Source organism: Pectinophora gossypiella, chromosome 12, assembly GCF_024362695.1.
Source record: "Pectinophora gossypiella chromosome 12, ilPecGoss1.1, whole genome shotgun sequence".
Lineage (NCBI taxonomy): Eukaryota > Metazoa > Arthropoda > Insecta > Lepidoptera > Gelechiidae > Pectinophora > Pectinophora gossypiella.
In genome coordinates this window covers 2459438-2486960 of record NC_065415.1, presented here as the reverse complement: position 1 = coordinate 2486960, position 27523 = coordinate 2459438, and the positions used below count along the sequence as shown (strand labels likewise).

The 27523-nt window shown below is 36.9% G+C and overlaps 2 protein-coding genes across 3 annotated transcripts in view; both read left to right on the top strand.

The window, feature by feature from the left end:
- The first annotated feature begins 867 nt into the window (after window positions 1-867).
- On the top strand, window positions 868-6954 carry LOC126371476 (PWWP domain-containing protein 2A-like). The gene is made up of 3 exons (XM_050016788.1): window positions 868-1052; window positions 1142-2468; window positions 3193-6954. The coding sequence occupies exons 1-3, from the start codon at window positions 901-903 to the stop codon at window positions 3349-3351; spliced, it is 1638 nt and encodes a 545-aa protein (XP_049872745.1). The 5' UTR covers window positions 868-900; the 3' UTR covers window positions 3352-6954.
- Window positions 6955-13213: 6259 nt separating this feature from the next.
- The window catches only part of LOC126371442 (uncharacterized), a 44583-nt gene continuing 30273 nt past the window's right edge, over window positions 13214-27523 (top strand). The window contains exons 1-7 of one of the 2 annotated variants that reach the window (XM_050016737.1): window positions 13214-13239; window positions 13555-13961; window positions 14077-14156; window positions 14252-16288; window positions 16519-16601; window positions 16780-16837; window positions 18335-18518. In XM_050016737.1, the coding sequence (XP_049872694.1) occupies window positions 13564-13961; window positions 14077-14156; window positions 14252-16288; window positions 16519-16601; window positions 16780-16837; window positions 18335-18518 (2840 nt within the window). In that variant the 5' untranslated portion in view covers window positions 13214-13239; window positions 13555-13563. Of the gene's footprint in view, window positions 13240-13484; window positions 13962-14076; window positions 14157-14251; window positions 16289-16518; window positions 16602-16779; window positions 16838-18334; window positions 18519-27523 lie in introns of those variants that run through there. The other variant, XM_050016736.1, reaches the window with a different exon arrangement.

Genomic DNA, 27523 nt, shown 5'->3' with positions numbered 1-27523 from the left:
TAACCACAAAACACCACTTCGTATTAATTATTTAGATTACTCAATGAAGAAAGCAACTGTCCCGTTCCCGTTTCCCGCCGAATAAACTGTCAAAAATCGTCAAAATAGGGCGGGGCACCGGGTGGTAAAGCAGCTGTTTCTTCCATCACTCACTCAAGTTGACTCAACTCAATCATTCATTAGATATCAAAGCCAAGCCTCATGTTGCTCTAGTTGCTCTATGATAGTAGATATAGATAGACTATTTTTTTTTCTATTTTTAATAAACAGCATTTTTTCTTTTTCTTCTTTTCAGATTACGTTACTTTTGTAACAAAATGTGAGGACCCCTTCTCTGGACTCTTTCAGGGCAAGAGTGAAGGTGCTTTTCCTGCAGGCACAATTTGGAAGTGTTTTTCTTATTCTGCTTATATATTATATTATATTGTATAGGCTATTTGTATGTATGTGTGTGTATGTATGTATGTGTTTATGTTTATTATTAATAATTATTTATGAAGTATTCTTTTTAGTTATGTTGGTATCATTATATATTATGTTTATTGCACCAGCCCGTGTTCCAATGCTAAATTTCTTTCAACCTAAGGTTGCCTGTCAGAAATTGCTGTTTAGCAATAAGGCCGCCTATTGTGCTTATGTTTTATTCGTTTGTTTATGTCCTATGTATATGTCGTTGTGCAATAAAGTATTATTGATTTATTGAATGAAATTTATTATGATTGTAAATTACACATAAAAGGTTTTTATTAAGACTTTTTTGTGAAATTAGAATTTTAAGATTTATTTATTTATTTATTTCACATTATACATAGTCATATAAATGTAAACGAGGCATCAAAGGAAGAACTGGATTAAAAAATAATTGTCTGTGTGTGGTCTTTGTCTGTGTGCGTAAAGAATATGGCGGCTGTTGCTGAAACAGCCGATATGACGATTCAAAAGAATTCGCAGATTTTAGTGAACGTGGAAGAAGCTCTCGCTGATTTACTTGTGGTTTCCTATTCTACAGACACCAAAAAATATCAAGGTGTACTTTTGGACTCCAACAAAGGGTTAGTACTGTGGTTTTATCGAGGATTATGTTTATCGATTTCAGTTCAGAACTCCTTCTATTTTGGCTGATTTTCTCATTTCTTTGCAGTAATTTACCTTTTGGAGTATACAGTCTCCATCCAGCGTTCTCAAAAAAGACTGCAACCACTGAAACCGCAGATGAAAAGTTACATTCCGTTAGCCAAAGATTCACGTATCAGGAACCTCAGTATGGGAGTGAAAACGCTGAGAAGGCTAAAAAGCCCAGTTTGAAGGGCAAACCTCAGGCTCGACAAAAGATGACGGTAAGATTGCGGCCTCGAAAGGTCCTATGCTCCAATTGCCAAGGGATTTGTAACGAAAACAGTGAAAACGTAGACGTGTCGAAAAAACGCAAATTAGATTCCGATGACGATACACCCCACGACAACTCTGAGTCACCTCGTGCAGCGAAGAAATACTTGATGGGCAGCATGCTCATACCTAAACTGTCCAGACTTCAACCTAGCGAAATAAGTAGCGCTATTAAAGGTAATAAAAATTCCAATAAGGCTAGTGACAAATCTGTTAAAAATGTGAAGATTGAAAAATCTAGTGATAATGAGGTGTCCACTACCCGGGAGCTAGCTTTTGTAAGTGTATCAGATGACAATGACTGTGATAGGGATGAACCTAAAGATGACACTTTTAATGCCATGTTTCAAAGTGCAAGAACTCTGAAAATATGCTTTGGGGAAGGGGAAGGAACTGTGGTCAAAATACCACCTCTTTCTGGAGATTTTAATGAGGATTCGGGTGTATCTTGTGATATGACTAAACCTGAATCAAAAGCTGCTAAAAAAGCTCTGAAGAAAGCTAAGAAACAAGCAAAAAAAAACAATGCCATAGATAAAGAAAAGGACTGGAATGGTCAATCGCCAAAGCATATTGGAGCTTTGTCACCACGGAACAATGTATCAAACAGTCCACCTTCAGATCCATTAGAGAAGAAACACAAAAATAAAGTAAAGCATAAAAAGAAGAGCAAAGTTCAGAAAAAACGGGATGAAAATACAAGCAAATGTGGCGAGAGTGATTCAAACGACTGTTTTAGTGATGTAAAGGAGTCCTGCTTGAAACAGAAGCTTTCAATTAGTTTGCGGAGATTGAGTAGTAATTCTTATGAACGTAGAAGTGAACAGGACAGCGGGTCCGAGGAGTGGGAAGGGGATGTGGTACCAGATTTTCCTGCAAGTAGCAATGAAGGCATGGGGGGTAAAATGCTGCGTGTTTCTCCTGGTGACATTGTGTGGGGGAAAGTTGTCGGGTTCCCGTGGTGGCCAGGCAGGGTGCTGAGCGTGACACCTACATCTAGAGCACATGTAGCCTGGTATGCTTCAACTACATCATCCCTGATGCCATGTGACAGCCTCAGTCCTTTTCTAGAAGACTATAAGGTAATTAATTCAAAAATATTCCTTATTTACCTACATTCTACATGTTTATGTCTACATTTTATTTATGATGAATAATAATGACTCGGTAATTTATAAACATACTCCTATAAATAGGCTACTAATGCTTTGTAAAATGTTTGTCATTTAATTTATGACTATTTTATTTAATTTTCGGAGGTATGGGCTGTTTGGACTGTATGTATGTATTGGGCTGCTTTTCCCTATGCGGGTGGGAAGGTCAGACAGGCAGCCGCTTTTGTAAAAACTGGACCTGTCAAATCTTCAGGTTAGGTTAGCGGACCCTGTTAAAAATTGGAAAATGCTAGGGAGATGATTTATGACTATTTTATATCCTCTTGGAATAGAAAGACATGCATGAGTCTTCATGTCTTTGAGTATCCTAATGGCTACACCCACATAACTTTTGGTGTACTATGTAATGAGGGATTGTAGAGTTATTGATATGGTGTTTAGTTCTTCAGGCAGCTTATGAATGAATGAATGAATAATAAGCCCGCCCACCCGCTTATGAAGCCCGGGAGGGTGCTAGAGAAGAAGCATGCAAATCTGGAGGAAGTATATCCTGTAGAATCTGCGGCCTATAACTTGTGCTTGCAATAATGAACTTAATTAAAACTGATCATTTTTGATATTCTTTTCGATTAATAAAATTAACTTCCAACACAATTTGTGTTGCTAATAAATTCCTTAAAACAATTTTCAGGTTCGCTTCAACAAGAAAAAGCGAGGTGCATACAAAGAGGCTGTGAAGCAGGCAACGATTGAAGCAAAGAGAATCGAATCTCACTTGCAGGATCCTCTGGCTAGCCCGACACATAGCCTGGCTACCATGTCACCTCGTCCGATTAATGTGTTCTCATAACTTGTGATCGTAAAGGTATACTGCCGAATTTATTCAAACATTGTGATATTTCCATGAATTGATTGTCTGCACAAACTTTTATGTGTACTGTAGGCCATAGAAGAGGACTCAAATTTAAATTGTTTTATGAAAGGTTGACATTCTAAGGTAATTTGCAATATTCCTATGTTTGTGAATATTGTGTCTTCTCCATACAGTTTTAAAATATAGAATACGACTTTTCATGAAAGACAATCTATAGTAAACCCACTGAGAACAATAAATGAATTTCCTTTGCTTTCATTCAGTTGGATAAAATTAAAAACCTTATTTATAGTAACAAAAAAGTGAAATATTCAACAACTGTAAAAACTAGTCATGTAATGCAGTTAAGAAAACAAGTAATTTTGAGACCTCTTTTACGGAACATTGTTTACAGACCATTTCATGTTATGAATGTTGAAACCACTCATAAACTAAATGCATTTTGTTCCAAAAAATATACCTAAATATAAAAGCAATAAAAAGAACGTGAAATGGACTGTAGCTGTAATCAAACATTCTTTAGGTTTAAGTAGTGATGTAAATGTTAGGATTAAGTTCTTGGGTGTCTGTTAGTGCTCATTTTCATCAGTTGTTGTGAGTGTGCAATAAAATTGGTGCGTGAGGTCCAATCACTATAAATATGCCATGTGTTAAGGCTTGATGGTCTCATTTAAGTTTGTTAAGCCATTGTGTAGTTCCTTTCAAATCAAGGGTGACCTTGGCCTAAAGTTGTGCTATGTGGTCTATAGTAAGATCTCTAACAACATTGTCTACTAGGTAAAGTACTGATTTAGTTTTTTTTTAATGAAATTATTTTACACAGTGTTGCCAGTATGTATATTTAAGAAAGACAGTATTGATGTATAGAAAGTAAGTAAATATTTTACTTACTATAATAATAAAAAAGCAGTTTGAGAACATTTAAATAATAGTATGTATATACTTTTCGATCATGGAATGGATTATACAGAAACTCGTGTACACATCAAGAAAAGTTTAAAATAAATTATTTTTTATGGACTTAAAAAACAGAAAATTTAATAACGACTTTGATGCTAAGGAAAGTTCAGGAAATATTTTTGTAATTTATCAATTTAAGAAATTCCGATGACTATTTTTATACTCAGTTACCCTTGATTTGAAAATTGTTTCTGCTTAAAGTGACTAAGAGAGCTTATTAGCTATTATTTAGCTTCAACACTCATTTAAACATTTGTTTTACAAAGGGTTCACTTCCCATTTATTTCATTTTAAACCCCTGACCAAAACTATTGTTATTAGGTATATATTTTTATTGTTTACTAGCTTTTGCCCGCGGCTTCGCTCGCGTTATTTCGGGATAACACGGATCACCTTTTGCTCCCCCTATTAGTGGGGGGGGGGGGTTTAGAAAGAGACAAAAACAGCCTATGTCACTCTCCATCTCTTCAACTATCATTTTTTCCATGGAATGTCAAATTTATAATATTAGTACAAGTTTCAATTTTAAAAGTTAATGTTGAATCTATCACATCAAGAACACGTAACACTTTTACCAGTGTTGGATTGCTAACAATTTTAAGCCCAAAACTAACACTCATTGTTATATTTTTTTTTTTACTTCGGCACTTTTAATAATTTATCTTTTAGTGTCCATTTTATGACTTTACGACTATATCCCGGGATTGTGAGTGGTACATCCATCGTAAGATGATGACCTAAGTACCCACACCCCCCTCTAGTACCCTCTATTAGACCAACGTGATAGGCCGTATTTGCCGTCGTCCATTTTATAAAACAATATTCTTCTCTCGTGTGGGTTTTAAAGTCTAACTAACCTCATCAACCCTGGTGTCAGATTTACTGTCGAGCCGCCAAAGGCCCCTGAGATGTCTCATGTAACGACTTAACACACTATACAATAATTATTCTACAAATACTACACAATATTAATTGGTTGGGGGTTAATATTGTTATTTTTCAGATACATATTATGTTTATATGTACAGTCATGAGCAATATCTTGTACCCACTTTAGAACCCCGTCGCACTATCATATTTGACATTTTATGAGACTCACCGTTTAATTTGTCAATAAAGTTAATGTGACATGGTTTCAAAGTGTATACATTTAGTACTTGTGACCGTACACAGTTATGTTACAGTCATTCCTTTTGCCTCCCTCTTGGCTTTGGACGAATTTTATTTTAATAACACTATATTTTGTTAGTTTTAAATACTTATAGATTTATTTTAATATTATACAAACGAAATATTCCTTTATGATTACTGTACCTTTTAATACGATGCTATGCAAGACTAGCTGTAAATAGGTAAATAGATGTTTGAATGTTAATTCAAAACCAAGAGGGCAGACATAAAATTACTTATTGTTATTTATTTTTTAAGAATCATGTAAATTAAATGGAATTTTGTATAATTTACATGTTATACTTTTTATGTTTATTTACTAGATGGTAGCTAGACTTTCTTACTATAATATACATTGATTTTGTAAAACAATCGGGATCTGTTTTATGGCTGTTTAAATCATTTGTAAAAAATATATTGTTTACATTGAAATTGGACCATTGATTTGGAAATTAAACACGTGTAAACAGCGAGGTAAAGGTGCTGATTTCAGCTAACACCTAAATTTATTTTTAGTTTTACCTGTCATACATATCCGCCAACAAGAAAAGTGACAGATAATTTACGATGACCCTTTCCTTTTTTGTGGATAACAAAAAGGAGGTGTCTGCGGGAATTAGCACCATTATCAATGTTAAACATTTAGATTTTCATTGGTGCATCGCTAGCCGCGGAAGCCAGAAAAATAAAAAATAATTTCCCAAATCACTTTATTTATGTTAATTGGTTGGTACTTACTAAACAAATTCTAAAAGCAATGAATTATAATTTACCTATAAAATCAAAATAATCATAATATCTCTTAACTACATGCAAATTGCTAATTGTACGAGAATACTGCCAAAGATACGTGATCTTTGACTTGAAATTAGTGATTTTATAATCAATATCTATGTTTTAATTAAGTATATGCTATAACGTATTACATTAACAGGTGGACTTGTGAAAACGTAGATATAAGCCTGAAAGAGGTTGTATTTTATGCTGATAAAAAAGATATTAATAATATAGGCTCATGACTACATTGTTCTACAAATACCAACATAGCGTGCCGAGCTGTATACCCTTAGTGCGAAAGAGACGAAAGATAAGTCTGTTTCGCACAAGGCGATGATATCTCTCCTGTCACCACAGAATACTTAAAGTAGTACTACGCTGTCACTTTAATCATGTTTACAGGGTATATAAGCACCCGCGGTTCACCAAGTTAGACGAACGTGATTTATATCTGTCTGTCTTTATCAAAATTACTTTACTGTGTATGGCGGCACAGTTTTGCCTTTGCCTTTCCCCAAGGGGATAAACAAAATTAAAAAGAAAAATTACTTTACTGAACCAATTTTGATAAAGCTTTCTCCATTGAATAAGTAACTCGAAAACACAGCTGTCTGTATGTAAAAATGTTATTGTTCATTTCTGTATTAACTAAAATACAAGTTCTTTATCGTATTGCTGTTTATTTTCTTTAAAACAAAACCCCCCAGTTTTTAAACACTAACTGACGCACGGCCGAAGAAACTTGGTCTTTGTCACGGCCACATTCCCGAAAGTAGTGAGGAAAGTGCTATACGCCCAAGATGGATGGTGAAAAGAGATTAGATTCTCAATAAAGTATATTTATTCCTTACTTATGAATAAATTCAAGTGCCGCAGTTCTACGGCGCAATTATAATTATATATTTTTGGTTTTTATTATATAATTATAGGTACCGTTGAAAGTCATTTTATAACTTGTGTGTGATTCTATCTACCTCTACAGTAATTGATGGCGTGAACTTTTTGTGTTATGTTATACTTAGAGACGTTTTAGTATTGTAATGTATTAAAATCAAACAAATGTTTAATGTTTGGACGATCAATCACGAAGCTTTAGAAGATATATAAAAATAACGTTATCGAAATAGGCGTAAGTTTGGTGATGGTTTGGTGGGAACGGTTGGAACTTTACGTTATCGGGGTAGTTTTTTTAAAGTAGTTTTGTAATATTTATTAATATGGCAACCCAAAAGAAATCTGTCAACGTCAACCTGAGATTGACCTGAGATTACGTGTTTTCAAACTCATAAAAAACTGAATGCAGTAGTGAGGATTCTGCCTGTCATCGTGCTCTAGAAATCACGTTGCGGCCGATACTCTTTGTTGTTTTTGGATTAATCCTCTGATTGTTTCAAAATTACTGTATATATTGTTGTGTATTATTGGTGCTGGTATTTCTGTGTTTACGTGGTGAGTGTTTTGTGCATGTAAATCCCTGTTTTATTATATAATGGGGGACGATCCTCCTCCGGGAGGAGGTGGTATTCCACCAGACTTGGAGGGTCCTCTTCAGGCTTTGAATCCAAGCCAGGGGGAGTCTTCTGGTGCACAGAGAACAATGAAACGTCATGCGGAGACGGAAATAACTAATCCCAACCCCAAGAAAAATATAACCCCGGCCGCTTCTGTGCAGGATGTATTTACTGTGCCAGAATTCGCAGGCGAAAAACTGAAGTACTCAGATTCTGACCAAGGCCCCTTTTCTGTACATGTCTCACGTTTGGAAAGTGATCCGTCAGCGGGTCTCACCCTAAGAGTGCTAAAACTTGCCCAACTCTTGTTCCAACATAAAATACCTGGCATAGTTAACGGAGGTGTTACATCCGTAGGACGCAACCGGATTTCTGTGGAGTTTTCCTCCTCTTCTGCTGCCAACAACTTTGTAGCAAACCCATTCCTTGAAGAGAACAAGTTATGTGCATCAATCCCTCAGTTCCAGGTTTCAAGAATGGGGGTTGTTAGAAACATTCCCATTGACTGGTCTCTGGAGGAACTTGTTGCGGGCCTCCAATACCCCACCAATTGCGGACAGGTAATAAAAGCTAGGCGACTAAATTCCAAAAAAAAAAATATCGATGGAACTACTACTTGGATCCCCTCCACCACTGTGGTCCTGACCTTCTTGGGTCAGACATTGCCCAATAAGGTATACTGTTTTTATTCGTCTCTTCCTGTCGATATTTACCAGCTTCCTACCATCCAGTGCAGAGGCTGCTGCCGGTTTGGTCACATTAAGACGCAATGTAGGTCTAAACCCCGTTGCTACAAATGTGCTCAGCCTCATTTAGGTGAGAGCTGTAACACTCCTGACGACCTAGTTTCATGCCTACTTTGCAATGGCAATCACAGAGCTACAGATTCGAGGTGCCCTGAACACTCCAGACAAAAGACCATCAAGATAGTTATGTCCGAGGAAAATATTTCCTATGCAGAAGCCTCCGTCCGTTTCCCCACGGTTAAAAGATCTTTCGCGGATGTTCTCTCCCAACCGGCCCCATGCTATTCCCAACCTACCTTCTCTCCTCCTTCGCCAGGTTCTCCATCCGCATCCCAACCTAGTACTTCTTATCGGAAAACTGTATTTCGTGAACGACGCCCAGCCCCAGAATTGAGCAGACCGTATGATAATCAGGCTCATTCTAACATCACCAGGTCCCCCAAATCCTCACAACCCAATGGTTGTGCCTTCCAAGCTCCCTCTGAGTCCACCCCTTTTCTGACTCCCAATGATAACCTCATTGAACTGTTAATCTGTTCCCTAATTAATGTTATATCTAAATTCTCAGATTCCTTACCGAACAATGTCATGTTGCTACTGAAACAATTCTTCTCTAAAATACTCATCAATAATGGCGGGTCAATGTCTCCTACAATGGAACTGTAAGAGCATTAGATCCAAAAAGTCTGAATTAATCTCCTTAATCAATAAGCACAAGCCTGTCGTCTGTGCCATCTCTGAGACTTGGCTGAGGCCGGGTTCCATTTTCAGGTTCCCTGGTTTCTCCTGTCTTCGGGATGACAGGGATGATGGTTATGCTGGCTCGGCCATCCTTGTCAATAAAAAATGCACATTCTCCCAAATCCCCATCCCCCCGCATGATCGCGACCTTCACGTGGTAGCAATTAAGATTTTTAACTACACAATTGTCTCTGTTTATCTACCACATCCCAAGTCCTCTCAAATTATAGAATTAAAAGATATTCTTACTTCTCTTTCTGGGCCATTTATAATTCTTGGTGACTTCAATGTTCACCACACTTTCTGGGGATCTTATAAATGTGACCATTTGGCTCCTCACTTATTTGATCTCCTGGACGATATCAACCTGTGCGTGCTGAATGATGGCTCACCGACGCGGAGGACTTCACCACTGTGTGGTGGTTCTAGCGTCGTGGATCTGTCGTTGGTTTCGCCTGGTTTGGTGCTGTCTCTCTCGTGGAGGGTCCTACCTAATTGCCATGGGAGCGATCATTTTCCTATTATTGTTTCCTTTCTTTCCTCTTCCTCTCCTGTTAAAGATCCTCCTCCTCTTCTGAAGTACCGCCTGGGTATGGCTGATTGGGATAAGTATGCTAAGCTGGTAGATAGTAAAGTCACGTCTCTTACCCCGATCTCTTCATCTAATTTTCTTGCCTGTTACGATGAGTTTACTCTATGCATTACTTCATCCGCTGACGAATCAATCCCTTTGAAAAATTCAGCTCGGGGCAAAATCTCCTCACCTCCGTGGTGGGACGCGGAATGCTCTGAGAGTGTACGTCTTCGTGACATGGCAGAGAATTCTTTTGCTGGTGATCTAACTTCTTTGGAAAAATATCTGTGTTTTCAGAAGGCGTCTGCGCGTTGCAAGAAGTTACTAGCCAAGAAAAAGGTTATGGGATGGCGTGACTTCTGTGAGTCTCTCGCTCCCCGGTCTCCTGCTTCTTTAGTCTGGAAACGTGTTAAAGCTTATAGAAGGTATCTGCTAAATGATAATAACATAACTTGTAACGACACGTCCTCTTGGCTACCGGATTTTTTTGACAAACTCGCTCCCCCCTCTGTGCCCTACCAGGACTGTCTTCCTACCTCCGCTCCCCCTTCACCTTCTACTCATAGTTTCAACGAGCCCTTTTCATACGCTGAACTATGCTGTGCTCTGGATAACTTAAAAGTCTCATCCCCTGGCATGGACGGGATTCCTTACTCTTTTATTACCAAATCCACAGTGTCAGCGAAATTATACTTTCTGGAAATCATCAACCAGGTATTCACTTCCGGGATCGTTCCTGATTCATGGAAGACCCAAATAGTCGTTCCAATTCTCAAACCTGGAAAAGATCCAAAAGACGCCTCCTCTTATAGGCCTATCGCCCTTTCATCGACTCTCGCCAAAATTCTGGAGCATTTGTTGAAAAACAGATTGGAGTGGTTGTTAGAGAATAGAGGACTATTATCTAAATTTCAGTTTGGTTTCCGTAGAGGTATGGGTACTCTGGATAGCCTTAGCATATTCACCACTGATGTTAGACGAGCTCTCAGTAAGGAAGAGCATGTCATCGGTGTCTTCCTTGACATCTCCTCTGCTTATGATAACGTCCTCCTCCCAATACTCAGGCAGAAAATGCTTCAGCTGAATATCCCGGAGAGGATGGTCAATGTCATCTGCAATCTTCTCATGGCTCGATCTATCGTTGTAAGAGTTCAAGGCTCTCTATCTCCTTCCAGATCCCTATGGAAAGGTCTTCCTCAGGGGTCAGTCCTTAGTCCAATATTATATAACGTGTACACCTTCGATCTCGATAGAACAGTTCTTTGCTTCAGCAACATCCTCCAATACGCGGATGATATTGCTCTGTATGTTTGCTCCTCCTCGTTTACGGAAGCATGTTCCCGGCTCAATTCTGCTCTATACTACCTAAGCATCTGGCTTAGTGATCATGGACTTTCACTATCTGTTCCAAAGTGTAGTGCGGTTGTGTTCTCCCGTAAACGTGCTATACCTACCATTGCGCTAACCATTGATGAACAGCCGGTGACTATCCGTGACAGGGTTAAATTTTTAGGCGTGATCCTCGATAGTAAATTGACTGGTTTGTATCACCTCGAAAATATTGTTGCGAAATGCGAAAAAAACATAAACGTCCTTAGATCTCTGTCTGGGGTTCGTTGGGGCTCCCATCCTTATTGCCAAAGGCTCCTGTACAATGCGATTATTCGTAGTCATTTTGATTACGCCAGCTTTATTTTAGAACCTTGCAGCAAAACTGCTCTACGTATACTGGACAGGTTACAGGCTAAATCCTTGCGAATAATTACAGGAGCGATGAAATCGTCCCCTACGAATGCTCTCCAAGTCGAATGCGTGGAACCTCCACTCCAATTGCGCAGACAGTTTTTGTCGGATAGGTATTATTTTAACATTTTACAAAACTCTTCTCACCCTCTTCATAAAAAACTTAATTCCCTCAATTTATTATCCGCGTCTAGTTATTGGTCACATAAAGACTTGCCGCCTCTCGTCAAGTCTTTTAAAAAAGTCAGTTCCCTTACTATTCACCAGACCCCTAAATCCGCAATTTTTGAATTTCCATTTGAGTCTCTTGTTTTTTGCCCAAAGGTAATATTAAACCTAGGAATAGCCAAGAATTCGCCGGGCGCTGATAAGGAGTTCAACAGGATATTGGAGAAAAACTGGAAGGACTGGCTCCAGCTCTATACTGACGCCTCAAAATTCTCCGATTCTAGCCACGTTGGATCAGCTGTATGGATACCTAAATACAACATCATCCTTAACTTTAAATGCCCCTCTAGCTCTTCAATCTTCACAGGTGAGTCCATTGCCATTTTAGAAGCCGTGTCTTATATAGAATCTCACAAGCTGAACAAATCAATAATATTTTCAGATTCCTTGAGTTGTCTACAAGACTTATTAAAATTGCCTTTCCATTCAAGGGAAAATTTTTATCTCACCCTCAAAACCAAGGAAGCCCTTTATCGATGCCAACAGAGTGGAATTGAGGTTATTCTGGCTTGGATCCCAAGCCACAGTGGTATTCACGGTAACGAAGTGGCTGATCTGTGTGCTAAGGAGGCTATTCGCTTAGGCAACAATTCCCATAACAAGTCTTTCTCCAGAGACATCAGGTCTCTTGCTAAACCACATTTATTCAAATCTTGGAACGAGCACTGGATAATTTCCAAGCAAGCAAAGGGTAAGGTTTATGGAAGTATCCAGCCTACTATACCAACAAGACCCTGGTTTAATAAATATAAAAATTTTGAAAAGTGGGTAACTTCCACTGTTATCCGTTTGCGTCTAGGACACGTGTGCACTCCTGTTTTCTTAGCCAAATTAAGAATCCGTGACCATTCTCTATGCGAATGTGGTGTTGAAGATGGCACAGTAGATCATTTATTTTTTTCCTGTCCTAATATAGGTATATCTCTTTATGATATTCTCCCTCCTAATATTCCCCGCCCCGTGAACGTTAATTACCTCTTAAGTTTAGTCTATACCCCTTTTATTAATATATTATGCAATTTTATTAAACGTTATAACTTAAAATTATAAAAATTTAAGGCAAGTAACCCTACTTTAAGTTTGCTTCTCCATAACCTCTTTACGTGTTACTAACCTATTTGTGACGTCATTTTAACATTGTGTTGTCCTACTTTTAGGTTACTTTTGCAACAGTGGACTACCCACCGAGTATTCTCTGCGAAGAATCTATCTTACATAAAACCGGTTATTTACGTTTACAAACAGTTTTCTTCGGAACTTTGACATTGGCAGAATCATCGTTCAGTAACGATGCAGCCATAAACAACAAGAAAGAAGAAAGAAAGAATGCAGTAGCGCCATCTACACAAAAACTTTGATACAATTTTTTTTTACCGGTTGCTGCTACGTTCGGTTTGTAGCTCACAAATAAAATGTAGATCGTACTTTTTGATAAATAGTAGATTCGTAACGTTTTTACTATAATGGAAAATAAAAGTCTATAGTGCAATTAGTCTATTTCAATTATAATTAATAAATAATACATTCACAGCCTCGTTGTCATATTACTAATAGATGGCGCCACAAGAGTACAGTATTTTGCTCTCCCTATTGTGACAAATTTCTCCACTGAAATACATTTCTTATCTATGGAAGTGTGGCGTTTGTTTTTCCGTTTGAAGTTTGAATAAAATCGATATTATATTTAATTTGTTGGATTTACCTAAATAAATGTGTTTTGAATGTGTAGAGTGACAAAATGCGGCGAACTTACAAGTCTAAAAAGGAGACGGGCAGCGGCCTGGACCACAGAGATGTGCTGTTTAACATGGATGAGAAGAGCTCTGCTTTTGACGCATTTTACATTTCAAATATAAAACAGACTAAGCGGGAACAGTCTTGTATGGGTTCCTCTAATAATTACGGAGTGGCTTCTAACAAAGTTCGTAAGAGAAAGTATGTTAAAAGGATAGTTAAAGAAGTTGAACCACCGCCGAGGGAGTCACTTTCGGAATCAGTATTTCTTACTCCAGATAAGTCCATACGAGTAAATAGGGCTCCTGATCTGTTTGACCAGCTCCTGAACTCTTCGCCCGCGGTGTCGGTCACAAAACAGCCGAAGAAAGAAGACTTGTTTGACAAACTATTGGCTGGCACGTAAGTTTGGTATAAAGTTTACCTTTATATTCATTTAGTTAAAGTACTACGCTGCTAAAGCGCAAACGTTAAGTTGTTATATAATTTAGCAAATGTAATATTTGTATCATTTCAGGCCTAAAGAAAGAAAGAAAACTTACACAAGAAAGAAACCTACCATGAAAAAGTTTCATTATTCTACTAATGAAAGTTCAGGTATGTTTAAAAACAAGAACTACTTGTCACATAATCTGGATTCTTCATTATGTATTAGATTTAATTTTTAAAAGTTATTTCCTTTTGTCTTCCAGAATCAGATAAAGAGAATTCCAAAAAGGGAGAAAATTCCATACAAAATTCGACAGATATAAAGTCTTATGAACTGATTATTGAGAAACAGGCTACACCAAATGTGAAAGTTGACGAATCCATTAACAATATAGTGAAAAAATTGTCGCTTATAAACAATTTAAATCGAAATTCCATTGGGTCAATTAAAAAAACTTTCAAATGTAACAAAAATAGATTGACTAGAAATGTGCAATCTCCATCTGTAAAAACATCTCCTTTATGTAGTACACCGTTTATTGAAAAATATAGAGGCAAATCAATTTACCGATTCTCACCAATACCTATGGGAGACTTAGAAGAGAGCCCTAACTATGTGACTGTTGTAGAAGATGATGAGGCTAATAAAAGTATAGTATTTGTGCCTAAACACAACAATAATGCTCTAAAAAGGTCACAAAATGAAGATATGACTTCACCAGTCACACATCTACAAGTTGATAATTTTCCAAAACATACTGGAAGTAGCAGCAAATCTTTATTTTCATCTGTAGAAGGACACAGCAATGATAATGTAGAACTGGGTAAAGAAAATCCTACTTCGAAAAGTTGTGAAGATAAAGAATTGCCCAATATCCAAATAAGTTCTCTACAAGTTAGTGAAACAGAACCATTTTTAGGGTTTTCTAATGAAACTGTAGATAAAGTTAATAATTTAGAATTTGAAATTGGAGAAGAGAGAGATAACTCTATTATATTGTCAAAAACAAATATCTCACAACATAGACAGAACATAAAAGCATTTGAAGGAAAACATGAAGTTAATAGTAGCATTTCTCAAGATTACATGAACAATATAGAAATAAATGAATCTTCAATAGAATATTCTGTTCCACCTCAACCTTTCATTGGTTTCACTAAAGAGGCTAATAATAAATGTGATACTATGAATCTTGTAGTTGTAGACAATACAATGCCTAGTGAACCATTCTTAGGATTCACTGAAGTTGAAAATAACAATAGTTTTAATATAAATAAAAAAGATTTAGTTCAAAATGCGAGTGTTTCCTCCAATCACCAAGAGGATTTAATTGAAAGTGAAAACATTGATTCTGATCAGCAAGAAAACACAGACAATGTTTCACAAGAGTTTACAGATGATGACAGACAGTCTCTTTATGACACTTGCTGCAACAGTGATACATCTTTAAATGGAGAAAATAAAGCTAAGGAACCTAAAGTTGCACTGGAAAGAATGCATCAGTCCCTATTCCAAAAATATTTTGAGAAAATGGCAGATTTTGACTCTGATGATGAACAGGTTGTTGTTGAAGAAGAAAATGAAATTTCAAGTGGTTATTATGCTAGTTTTAACAATTCTGACGAAAGTAGTGAGCAAAATGATCCAAATAGTAGTCAGTCCTCAAATATTGAACAAAATAATACTTCTAGTGAAGATTTATCTAGCGAAAATAGTTCTTTTAATAATAATGAGATAACCATTCAAGAAAGAAGTAGGAAGAGTACTGATGAAGACAGATGTATTAGTTTTGTTACAACAAGGAGAAGAAATGAGTTTACAAATAATTCCACAATATTAGTGCTGGATGACTCTCAAGACAGTGCTAATAGTACTGATTGTGATAAGACTGTACTTAGTAATAATGATGATAATTTAGTCCATAGTTCTAAGCATGTTGTAAATAAAGACTGTATAGACTTTAATATAGACGAAGATGTTAAACTAGTAGATAAAAATAAAAGTCCTGTAAAAATTGAGTCTAAACAAGAAGATAATACAGTATCAAATATTACAACACGAGATTCCAGATTGTTTAGCGGAAGTGAGACTCATAACAACAGCAATGAATCTGGAATTAATACAGGAATTATACTTCAACCCGGGAAAAAATGGGAAAGATCTCTTAGTATCTACAGAAGAATGACAACAATGAATGATCATTTCGATCAATCTATTCTAGAAGAAGAGGATATGCACACAAAAGGCAGGAAATATAGACAAAGTGTTATAGAAACCATGGAAATGCAGGATCATAAAGGTGAGATCGTCATTATTTTAATACTACATTGAAACTCTTTGGTCCCATAATAGTGTTTAAAAACTTTTTATGTCCGATGTAAAACAAATTCTTGAAAGAAAAAAAATAATTTCAAAATTCCACTACATTTGTCACCTCCATCCAAAGTTTCTGTGTAATGTCAGGTTCGTATTTTTGTTTCTGAGTGTTTTTATTTATAATAATAATATTATAATAATATATTTTTATAGGTTTACTACATAATGAATCAAATCATAATCGCAGAAGTACTTTTGTGTCTAAACCGAGTAGATCAACGATCCGAATTCTGAAAGTAAGTATGAAACTTATAAAAAAAGCTTTTTAAAGATAATAAGAGGAGCGGTGGCGGGGCGCTTTTTAAAAACAAAACATGCTTGCATTGCTGCAAGCTGCATGCATTTTTACCTGCCCCATTTGCTTTTTGAATATTTCATGTTACAATGTTTGTTCATCGTAGAAAAATGTTTCAGGAAACCAATAATTCAAGAATTAGTCTAAGCAGTACTACAGTATTTGATGACTTGAAAGGTAAAAATTAATTTTATTTTTGTAAAATTAGCAACTCTTGTTAGTAGTTTTATTTTTTTTTACATTGGCAACCCGCTAATACAAGGGCAAAAATAGAGTTGGGTATATTTGGACTGTTAAAATACTAGTTACTTGATTTATTTTTTTTACTCTTTCGTTTATTCGGTGCTTGGAAAACTTCGATTAATTATTTGACACGAAATTATGTAATATTATGAAAAAATAAATATACTTTAGTGAGTACACAGGACACAGTACACACTTTCTGTTTTTCAAGGGTACGTCCGCACTGATAGCTTGCTAGTTTAGCTTAACGTCTGGTAACATGCTAGGATATAATATATGGTAGCTGCACGGAAAGATTGGTCACTAGGTGTCTTTGTCATTTACTTGTTGTCGCGTCGACGAGATGTAATTTTCAAAAATAGCTCTAAAGTTGCTACTTACAGAAAATGCATCTTTATGGTTTACACTATATTTTTGTACTTCGACTGCTAAGTACGTATTCGTGTGACAATAATTAGGCAATTAACGAAGACACCAAACACGCAGTTCAACCGCTTGTGAACATTCTGGTACATTCGTTTTAGTAGTAGGCGCTCAGCTAACCGTCTTGTCTGTGAGGACGTAACCCTTACACTTTGGTATACATTCAGTAGTATTAATTAATAAAAAAAACCTTGACTTGAGTGAGCTAATGAGGGACAGGCTGCGTTTATCAAAAATAATATAGTTGGCGCTGTCGAAATTTAACGTGATAATTACCTTCCATGAAATTAGAAGTTTAAACGGATGAAAATCTTCTCAGCGTCATCTATGTTAATTTGAGGAATGTAGCCTGGAAAGTCCTTCATTGATATCACATTATTATAATCAATGTAAAAAAATCTCAAATCATCGAATTATTGTAGTCAGTAGTTATCAAATATCTTTAATTGTAAGTATTTGCTAATAGTTACTATTCCAAAAACTTTTCGATGTCGAGTTTCTGCGACTGTAACTCATTCGCTGCGTGTTATTTTATTATTACTGATATTACTCAGAGGCCAGAGCGCAACTCTACGTTCGCGGAAGAAGACGCTTGTCGCGTTCGTGTGGTCTTTGTCCAATAATTTTATTTTTTATTTTATTTAGTAATTGTGCGTTGTAATACGTTCCGTCGTGAATTACGAACGCTATTATTGCTAAATAATAGTGAAATAAATTTACATTCGTGTATAACTTTGTATAATCGTTTGAACTGTTTTGACTGCCATTATCCCTAACGGGATAATAGCTTGGTTTTGCGTCTTTGTTCGTTAAAAAAGTGTCTAAAGCCAAGTGCATGCATCTTTCCCTGCAATACACAGGTTAGTTGTAAAAAGTAATTGTTTTTATAACGTTTTGTCCAGTTGGCGTGGTTTCTACGTAACATTGATTACGCAGGGGGAAAGTTTGTCATTCACTTCCTTGTGTTGTGTGTCATGCCCGCGATATATGACGCGTTTGTTTTTGCAGGATTTCTCGAAGACTGTGATGATACGATTGTCGAATTATCGAAGCTCTCGATCACCGAAGATCCCGAAGTAACTGTCCTAGACAAGTTTCATGAGTCGACGCGGATTGCTACAGCTCGGGACTGCGTGTTGCGACGCTGCAATCAAACTGACACGCTTCTGTTTGATGAATGCTATCCCGATACGTAAGTACCAACATTCCATTCCATGTCGAACACAATGAACCTCTTTTGAGAACATCTCTGGCCTTGCAATGAAAAAAAAAACACTAAGTAGGTCAAGCATACAAGATGTCTTTATTATTAATTAAACAGTTGTGTAGGTATTTGGAAATTAGTTTAATGTATGCCGGGTCAGTATTTGTAGCACATGTTTGTTTCTACCCACATTATTATAGTACAATAACTGCATAGTGCTGTTTAATGTAAAATGTGATATTAGTCTTGTCTTGGTTGAATTTGGCAGTGTTCCAATGTCAAATTTTTGCTGAAATCGTGATCCTTGACACCAGACAAGGTTTAATGTGGAGACGAGTCAATTTATCAGAGACTTGGCAAGACTATTTGTGAATTTGACTACAGGTAGTAAGTCATGTGGACGATTTGTTGGCATACGTGGATTTCCTTGTAGTAGTTTTCTATTTTTAATGTAAATCCCCAGTTTTTAATTTACTTCTGGGGTTTTTTCACACAAAATGAACACAAATGTTTTTTCTTTATCTTGTTTGATCTTTGGCAATAATTCTCATTTGTTAGTATCTCAATACCACAATACATTCCAACATTGTTTTTTTTAAAATAGCTACCTCGACAACCACATCATTTGCTCTTACTTAATTAAAGCTATTAGTAATAGCTTAATTTGCTGTAATTTATCACAAAGCAAACCAAGCATCAATGTAATTTGCTAATTGCTAAATTAATATGTAAGTGTTATACTAACAAGGTAGTATCTGTCTAAAGAACTAGTATTTACCTCTAGCTTTGCTTGGATATTTATTACTGTCCGTTTTACCTGTTGTTCCAAAACTCCTTTTCGTAACCTGTTCAGAGTATATTTGTTTGATGCAAGAAGTATAAGAAAATAAAAAAGCCCTTTAAAAAATCAACAACATAACGATTGTACTTAAAGTTATTACCTAACCTGAATATTTTTATAAAACAAGGTAAACTATTGAACTTCCTCTTGTAACTTCACCGTCATAATTGTTATATAGTTATACATATAAATAGTCCATTAATAGTCCAAGAATTGTTCTTTTTTTGTTACATCCTCAGATGGTTTTAGTAAATACATATAAGTAGGCTTTATTTGAGTAATATTTGGGTTGGTAATAGTCAAACTGACCACCACACACACACACACCAGGGTTGATGAGGTTGGTAATTCGCCTCACAACCCACACAATAGAAGAAGAGAAGAATAGTCAAAGTTAATTATAATCACACTTCGTTATTCGGTTAAATCGACCAGCTGTAATAAGTCAATTAGGTTATTAAACATTGAACCTTAAGAAAACTACAGCTAGGGATAAAAACCAGTAAAACATATTAAACAATGTTTATTTGTCTACTTTTGTAACGCAGGTTGCAGTGCAAGCCATATTTCATAATTATAAACAAATTATTAAAATTATAGTGCTAACAAAGTGACAGGTGTTTTAACACCTGCTTGGCATAGAATAGATGCCCTACAAGTCCGCTCATTAAATGCAGGGCACGCTACACACGCACACGCTATTCACGCACATGCTATTCAGGCACACGCTATTCACGCACATGCGTGGCTGCGTGCTTCAGTCACTGCCCCGCTCTACATTTTCATACCTACAAACCTCATTATTTGGCCTTATTACTTATTTGTAAGGTTGGTATTTGAACTTTGTGTTCCTTGTCAAGTTGTCACTTATTACCTATTGCAACAGTAACCTTTCAGTTTAACAGTTATTTTAATAGTGTAGACAATTAGCTTCTTGTTTCTAAGTAGGTTATTTATAAGGTGGTCTTTGTAATTAAGGAAAAAATTAATGAATATCCAATTTATTTATTTTTTTTCCTTAATATAGCCACTTTATTAAAACTAGCCACTTAAAGTGCCTAGTACCTATTAACTGCGTAGGTGACCGGGTCAAAGATAAATTATGAAATGCTTATCTAGAAATAGAAGTCACTTAAAGATGATCAAAAACCAATCTCATTTTCTTTTTGACCTATTTTCAAATTTTAATTGCAAATTATGTAATAGTGAGTACGACGTTTGATTACTCTGTTCAATAGTACCCTAATTCCATACAAACAACAAAGAAAATTTTCTTTTTAAAAAGTATCTTATTTAACTAGGTTGTCGTAGCATATATTAAACATAAACATGAACAAAAATAGCTTAGGGTTAACATTCTCCCCTGTGGATACCTACATTACGCACAATAGGGTAATTCTTAAATAGTTTGCAGAGAACCAAAAAAAATTTAATATATGTTTTTATGAGTTTTTATGATGCAAATCAAAAGTTTATGTCAAAAGCATATTTTGGATGCATATGGACAAGCTTAATACCCTCAGGAATATTAAAAAACAAGGGTAGAAAAACACGGTTGTGACATTTGTGCCTCGGTCGTGACATCACTAAACATGGCTGTGACACAATATGACATGGATGTGACTGTTTTGCATTTTTCATTGTAACTATTGCTGTTATTTTTTTTTGTCATCTTAGTTTTTTGTCTCAATTGATTGGAGCAATTAGGCAGTAAGCAAACACTGAATTGCTTTAATCAAAAGTATTTATTTGGTAATCTTCTTTCTGATTATGTGATACTTAACTAAATCACAATAATTGAGATCGCGTCATAAAAAAGTTAGGATTTGGAAACAAAAACCTTTATACTTATTGTACATTTGCCGCAGATGGCATTATCTACTTGGCCGGACAAATGGGGAGCGCTGAAGGCTCTCACCCGGTACAACGTTTAAGGCAACAGGCCTGAGGGTGCCCAGTTGGGCGGGGTCAGTATCGGGGGTGCCCACCTCGGCTCAGAGCGTCGTGTGAGAAGAAAAATATTTGAAAGAGTTAATCGACCCTAGAGGGTCGATAGCGATAAGCGCTGATTGAGGGAAGTCGTCGACCACGCCGGCGGGGTCAGTATCGGGGTCCTGAAGTGTTTGGTGTCGCGAGCTGATTGGCTGCCTCTATGGCTAGAGTAATCGGGTCGTCGGGATCGTATATTACGTCCTTCGGACGCCGATACTTTTCATGAGGTAATGATCGGACGGATGCAAGTCGTGTAGATTTTCACCTTATTCCTATGGGACAATTTAATACGCTTGTTAAGGAGACAATGAAGACTGCCCATTACAAACGCGGCGCGATCGCACACACGTTTGATATGGGCCTTAAAAGTAAGACTTCTATTTAAGACTACGCCGAGATATTTGACTTACTCCTCCCAAGGGATCGGCTTGCCAAACATCTTGATGACTTTAAGTTGACGGCGTGACCGTGGCGTGTTATAATAGCTTTTTGAAAAGTACACCGCTGCACTTTTCTCCGGGTTTACCTCGATTCTCCATTTGCGAAACCACTTGCCCAAGGCATTGGCCGCGCGTTGGAGAATTCCGGTCATCATAACTTGATCACGGCACGAAGAATAGATGGCTATATCATCCGCAAATAAAGCTAGTTATGTGTTAGGGGATTTGGGAATGTCACTTGTATACAATGAAAATAGTAAAGGGGAGAGGACGGAGCCTTGTGGGACTCCGCCATGTATCGGGTGCGGTGACGAGAGCGTCCCTTCCACGCGGTAGCGAAAGGTTCGATTTGAGAGGAAGTCTCGTATGATGTGCACGAGACGGTCTGGCACTCCCAGTGAATAAAGCTTGTAGATCAAGCCGTTGTGCCAGACTTTGTCATACGCTTTCGCCACATCGAAGAAGAGTGCTCCCGTAGCGACAGGTTTTTTAAGTTTAACCTACTAGAGATATGTTCAATAATACGGTGCACTTGTTGAACGCAGGAGTGTTTAGTTCTAAAACCAAACTCCTGTAATGGAATAAGACTATTGGATTCGGCGTAGTCCCGTAATCTAGCAAATATGAGCCGCTCATAAATCTTCCCCATGGTATTGAGGAGACTTATGGGGCGGTAACTCGAAGGTTCGTTTTTAGGTTTCCCAGGCTTTGGTATACCAATTACAATTGCTTCTTTCCACCGCTGTGGAAAGACGCAGTTGATCATGGCGACGTTGAATATTGCCGTTAGTAAACAGATGAGGGGAGCACCGAAGTTTTTAAGGACACGATTCGTGATACCGTCTGAGCCAGAGGCTTTTCGGGTATGAAGATTTTTAATGATATCTAGTACCTCTTTCTTAGTGAACTGTGGAAGAGAAGGATCGGTGGGAGGTACAGAAGCCCTACGCTGAACTTCAGAGTTCACCGTTGAGCGGTGCCTACGATCGATAGGGAGAGTGCTGGGCGAACATTGGGCTTCGAGACTGTCGGCAAGGCATTCGGCTTTTTTGTCATCGTCAAAAGCGGGGGGTTGGTTAGGCCTATTGAGAGGTAAAACCGTATCCTTTTGAAGAGACCTAGACAGCTGCCAGATAGCCTGGTGGTGGAGCTCAATTCCGCTCAAAAGATTATCCCACCGATTCTGTCGCATGTCATTAATACGTTTTCTTACAGTATGCTGGTAGAGACACAAATGATGGCGACATTCCTCGGTGCGACTGGAATCATATGCGCGGGTGGCTGCGTTTTTCTCCGTTGGCAGATCACGGATATCGGTAGGCAGTTTCCAGCGATATGGTTTTCCATCTCCGGAACCTGTTTTGAAGTTTCGTTCAAAACCGACCTCACGTGATCCGTGAGGGAGTTAATAGCTGTCGATGCCTCCTCTAAGGAGGTTATTTGTACTGGGAACTTCAGGGCCAAGATCTGCAGAATCGTTGCTATTCCAGGTAAAGACCGTGTGTCCTGATATCACGCTATGATACTTCTTCTTAGTAAATTTAGCGTAGCAAGGGGTATCAGGGTTGTCGTTATTTATACTAACAATTTGACCAACAAATATTTCTCCTTGAACTCAGTGAGTTTCGTTCCAATCCCGAAATCCACTTCCGTAACAATACCATACAACCGCCTAAAAAACCCCTGCCTAGTGTGGCTATGAATAAATTCCTTCCAAATATCTTGGAAGAGGCCCTTGCCTAGTACTGGGATCTATATGGACTAGTAAAGTAAGTAAACAATAATATAATTTATAAATAAAAGCAACAAAACCCACTAAATTATTGAAATAAAAAATAATGTCACGATCATGCATTATATGTCACAACCATGTGTTTAAAATGTCTACGGCTGTGACATTTTTATCATTACATGGTCGTGACAATTTGAAACGTGTTCGATATAACCCAAAAGCTATCCACGATACTTCAAATCTTAAGTAATTATTTTAAACTACACTGTATGACGTGCATATTATATTTCAAACAATAGTGTAACACTGATACTTAAGTTTAAAACTCTAACACGGCGTTGACGAGTTAAGGTTGTCCTTTTTTTAAAATGTAAAAGCAGATTGATTTTATACTGGTCTCAACGCTCTTAGCCATTTGCAATACTGACAAGAACATATTGTTGCCGTTCTAAAAAAACTTAGTAAGGGTTGCCAATGTCATAGATTTATTTCTACAGAGTATTGTAATTTTAAAGAGTCGCACACGGTTGTGACACAAAAACTGCTCACAAAATGTATGTTGTTCAAAATCATAAATAGTGTGCATTATTTATATATTTTGTTAAACAGTCTTATAGAACAAAGGTTCGTCTTGCATAGTTATTGTAATATTTCGAAAAATAACATGCCACATCTTCAGAAAAAAACATTTTATCTGCAATTCTGGCAATCTCACACGACACGTTCCGTGACATTTATGACTTCTAATTTTTTTAAATATAATATCTAATAATTTTATGGCAAAAATTATATCCGGACACGATACTAGAAGTAATTACCTAAGTAAAATAATTCAGGGGTCACTGATTTTCCTAAAAAACATATACAATTCTTACAACTCACAAAAAAAAACGTAAGAATAAGAATCACCCAATAGTAGAAAAAAGGCAGTGTCCATCCATTATCGACCCTTTTTTTCGACCATTCCCATACAATGAAAAGGAAATATAAAAACAAAATACCTACGTCTACCTACCCTACCTAGTGTATCACACTTGGAGTCTCGAGATAGGTATTCGCACTTGAAATAGAAGAAAAAGGTTGGGCCAAGTGAGGGCGAAACGCGAGCCACACGAGGAAAGCCAAAAACCATAGTATGATGACCTATTTATGAAAAAATACTTTTGTATGCAGTGGTGCTAATTCCTGTAAATACCATCTAATTTTATTTTAAGTTATATCTGTCATTTTCTTATCCGCCGAAAAGGAAAGGGACGGGTAATTGACAAGCATAAAATTTATGGAACACACGTCAATTTTAAGCACAAATCTAAACCAACCGTCTAAAAATTTTACATCAGTCAATAACCCGACACATTCATTTACTCATTCTTCCGAAAATTAAGAGCTGTGAATCATCCGTCCCTTTCCTTTTCGACGGATATGAAAATGACGGATATAACTTAAAATAAAATTAGGCGGTGTTTGCAGGAATCGGGGCCAATATCTTACAAAAAGTAATCATAATATTGCCGGTAAAGTGGCTATGGATATGTAAATGTAGACCAAATGTTAAATGCTGATCATCTGCAAACTGTAATACTATTTTTATTGCAAATAAATGTTGAATTATGGAATTTCAGAAGCAGTAGAGCTATCTGTTTGCAGGAGTAGTAGTAAAACAGGGTAGGTATTGTTTCGTTTTTGAAATGCAACCAGTATATTATGATGTATTTGCTACAGGTATTCATCTCAATTAACCTGCAAGAGTTTTTCAATTCGCACAGCTTTTTTACAATTAGAGTTGTGCATCTCAGTATGTGTCCTTATATTATAACAAATAGTTTATCAGCTTATATAATGAAATTCAAAAATATTATAGTCTTGACTTGTAGCAATGGCAATGAGGTGATAGTATATAAATCTCTGTTTACACTTATATTCATGTCAGCCCTTTATGTTATATTTATAAAAATTCGATTCCGATATTAATATTCATAATACTCTTGATAGGTTTTCTATATCTCAAGCACAAGAATGTGACCCGGAATCATGTAAAAATATTATCCGAGTGATAAAAAATAAAACAATAATTCTCGCACAAAATATTCGTAGTATTAATAAAAATTTTGACGAGCTTACCCTATTGATAAACCGAATAAAAATTTTACCAGATATTATAATGCTGAGTGAGTGTTGGTTGTTGTATAATAATTGTTTGCCCTCGCTTTCCAACTATAAATCGTATCAAACCGTTCATAACTTTAATCAGAATGATGGAGTTGTGGTTTATTTGAATAATTCCCTGTGTAATTACACCATACTAGAGCCTAGACTTAATGAAGCCACCTCCCTGCTTATAAAATTGGGAAATGATACTGCTATCCTTGCAATTTATCGCCCTCACTGTTTTTCAAATCCTACATTATTTTTGAATTCTCTACGCGAGTTTTTGATCGGGTTGTCTGGTTTTAGGAACATTATTATTATTGGTGACCTAAATATCAATATTAAATCAGATAACTCTGACTCTTTCGCCGAGGAATACCTTGACATTACTTCATTTTTCGGCCTGCTGCCTGCACATACTTATACCACGAGACATAATTCCTGTTATGACCACGTGATGCTGAAGACAAGTTTGCCGTCAATTACATTGGTACTTGACACCACATTAACTGATCACAAAGCGGTCCTTTTTTCCTTGGAAACTAAACAGCGAAGGAAAGCTTGTTTAAAAGCAACAACGAAAATTAACTTAGTAAATCTAGAACGCGACTTGTCCACAACTGACTTACTTCCACTATTTGAATCGGTTGACGTGGATGACGTCACAAATTTCTTTATTTCTACTTTGACGGGAATTATAGCCTCTAACACAGTGGTTTGTCATGTCCCAAGGCGAAAACAAATTATAAACCCTTGGCTTACTGTAGGACTACTCCGTTGCCTTAGACATCGTGATAAATTACATAAAAAACTTAAACAGGACCCAAATAATGAAATCCTCAAAATCAATTACCGGAGATATAGAAATTACATTAATAAACAGGTTAAAAAACTCAAAATAAGTTACGAACGCGGTGAACTCCGGAAGGCTGGAGCTAACAAAAAGAAAATCTGGCAAGTTATAACAAAAAATACTCATCTTAACAAAAATAGGGACGACTCAAATGAGCTCTTATTTCTCACTCCTAATATCAAACAATCAATCAACAGTGTAAATTCATTTTTCGTTAACATTGGACAATCTCTTGCAGATGAAATCCGCAGAAAGACTCAAAACATTCCTATAGTTAACTCCCCACGCTCCTCACAGTCATCTCAGGCGAATTCCTTTGTTTTTCTTGATACAGACGATGCCGAAGTGGAGAGAATTATTATGAATCTTAGAAATGACTGTGCATCTGGGTGGGACGGCATATCGTCAAATATCTTAAAACAATTCAGGACTATTCTAGTTCCTCCTATTACATTCATATGTCGTCTCTGTATTCGGGAGGGAAGATTCCCAAAGGCATTTAAAAAAGCTCTAATCCATCCAATTTTTAAGAATGGGAATAAACACTCAGTGGATAATTATCGTCCGATTTCTGTGCTACCCGCTTTATCGAAAATAATTGAACGCATAATGAACAATAGATTAATAAACTATGTAGAAAAATACAACATCTTGTCTGCTTCGCAGTTTGGTTTCCGCCGGTGCAAATCCACGTCCGATGCTGCACATTGTTTAGTGGACCACATTGTTCAGAGCTTAGATGGGGGTCAGAAGTGTATGTCCATTTTTATTGACCTTAGTAAGGCGTTCGATACGGTCTTTATTCCACGACTCATAGATAAACTATTTAACATTGGAATCAGGGATAAACCTCTAGAACTTTTCTCTGATTACCTTACAGGCAGAACTCAGTGCGTAACCATAGAACATAACGTCAGCGATGAGCTTCCTATCCATTTCGGGGTTCCACAAGGCTCAATTCTGGGTCCCACACTATTTCTTATATAT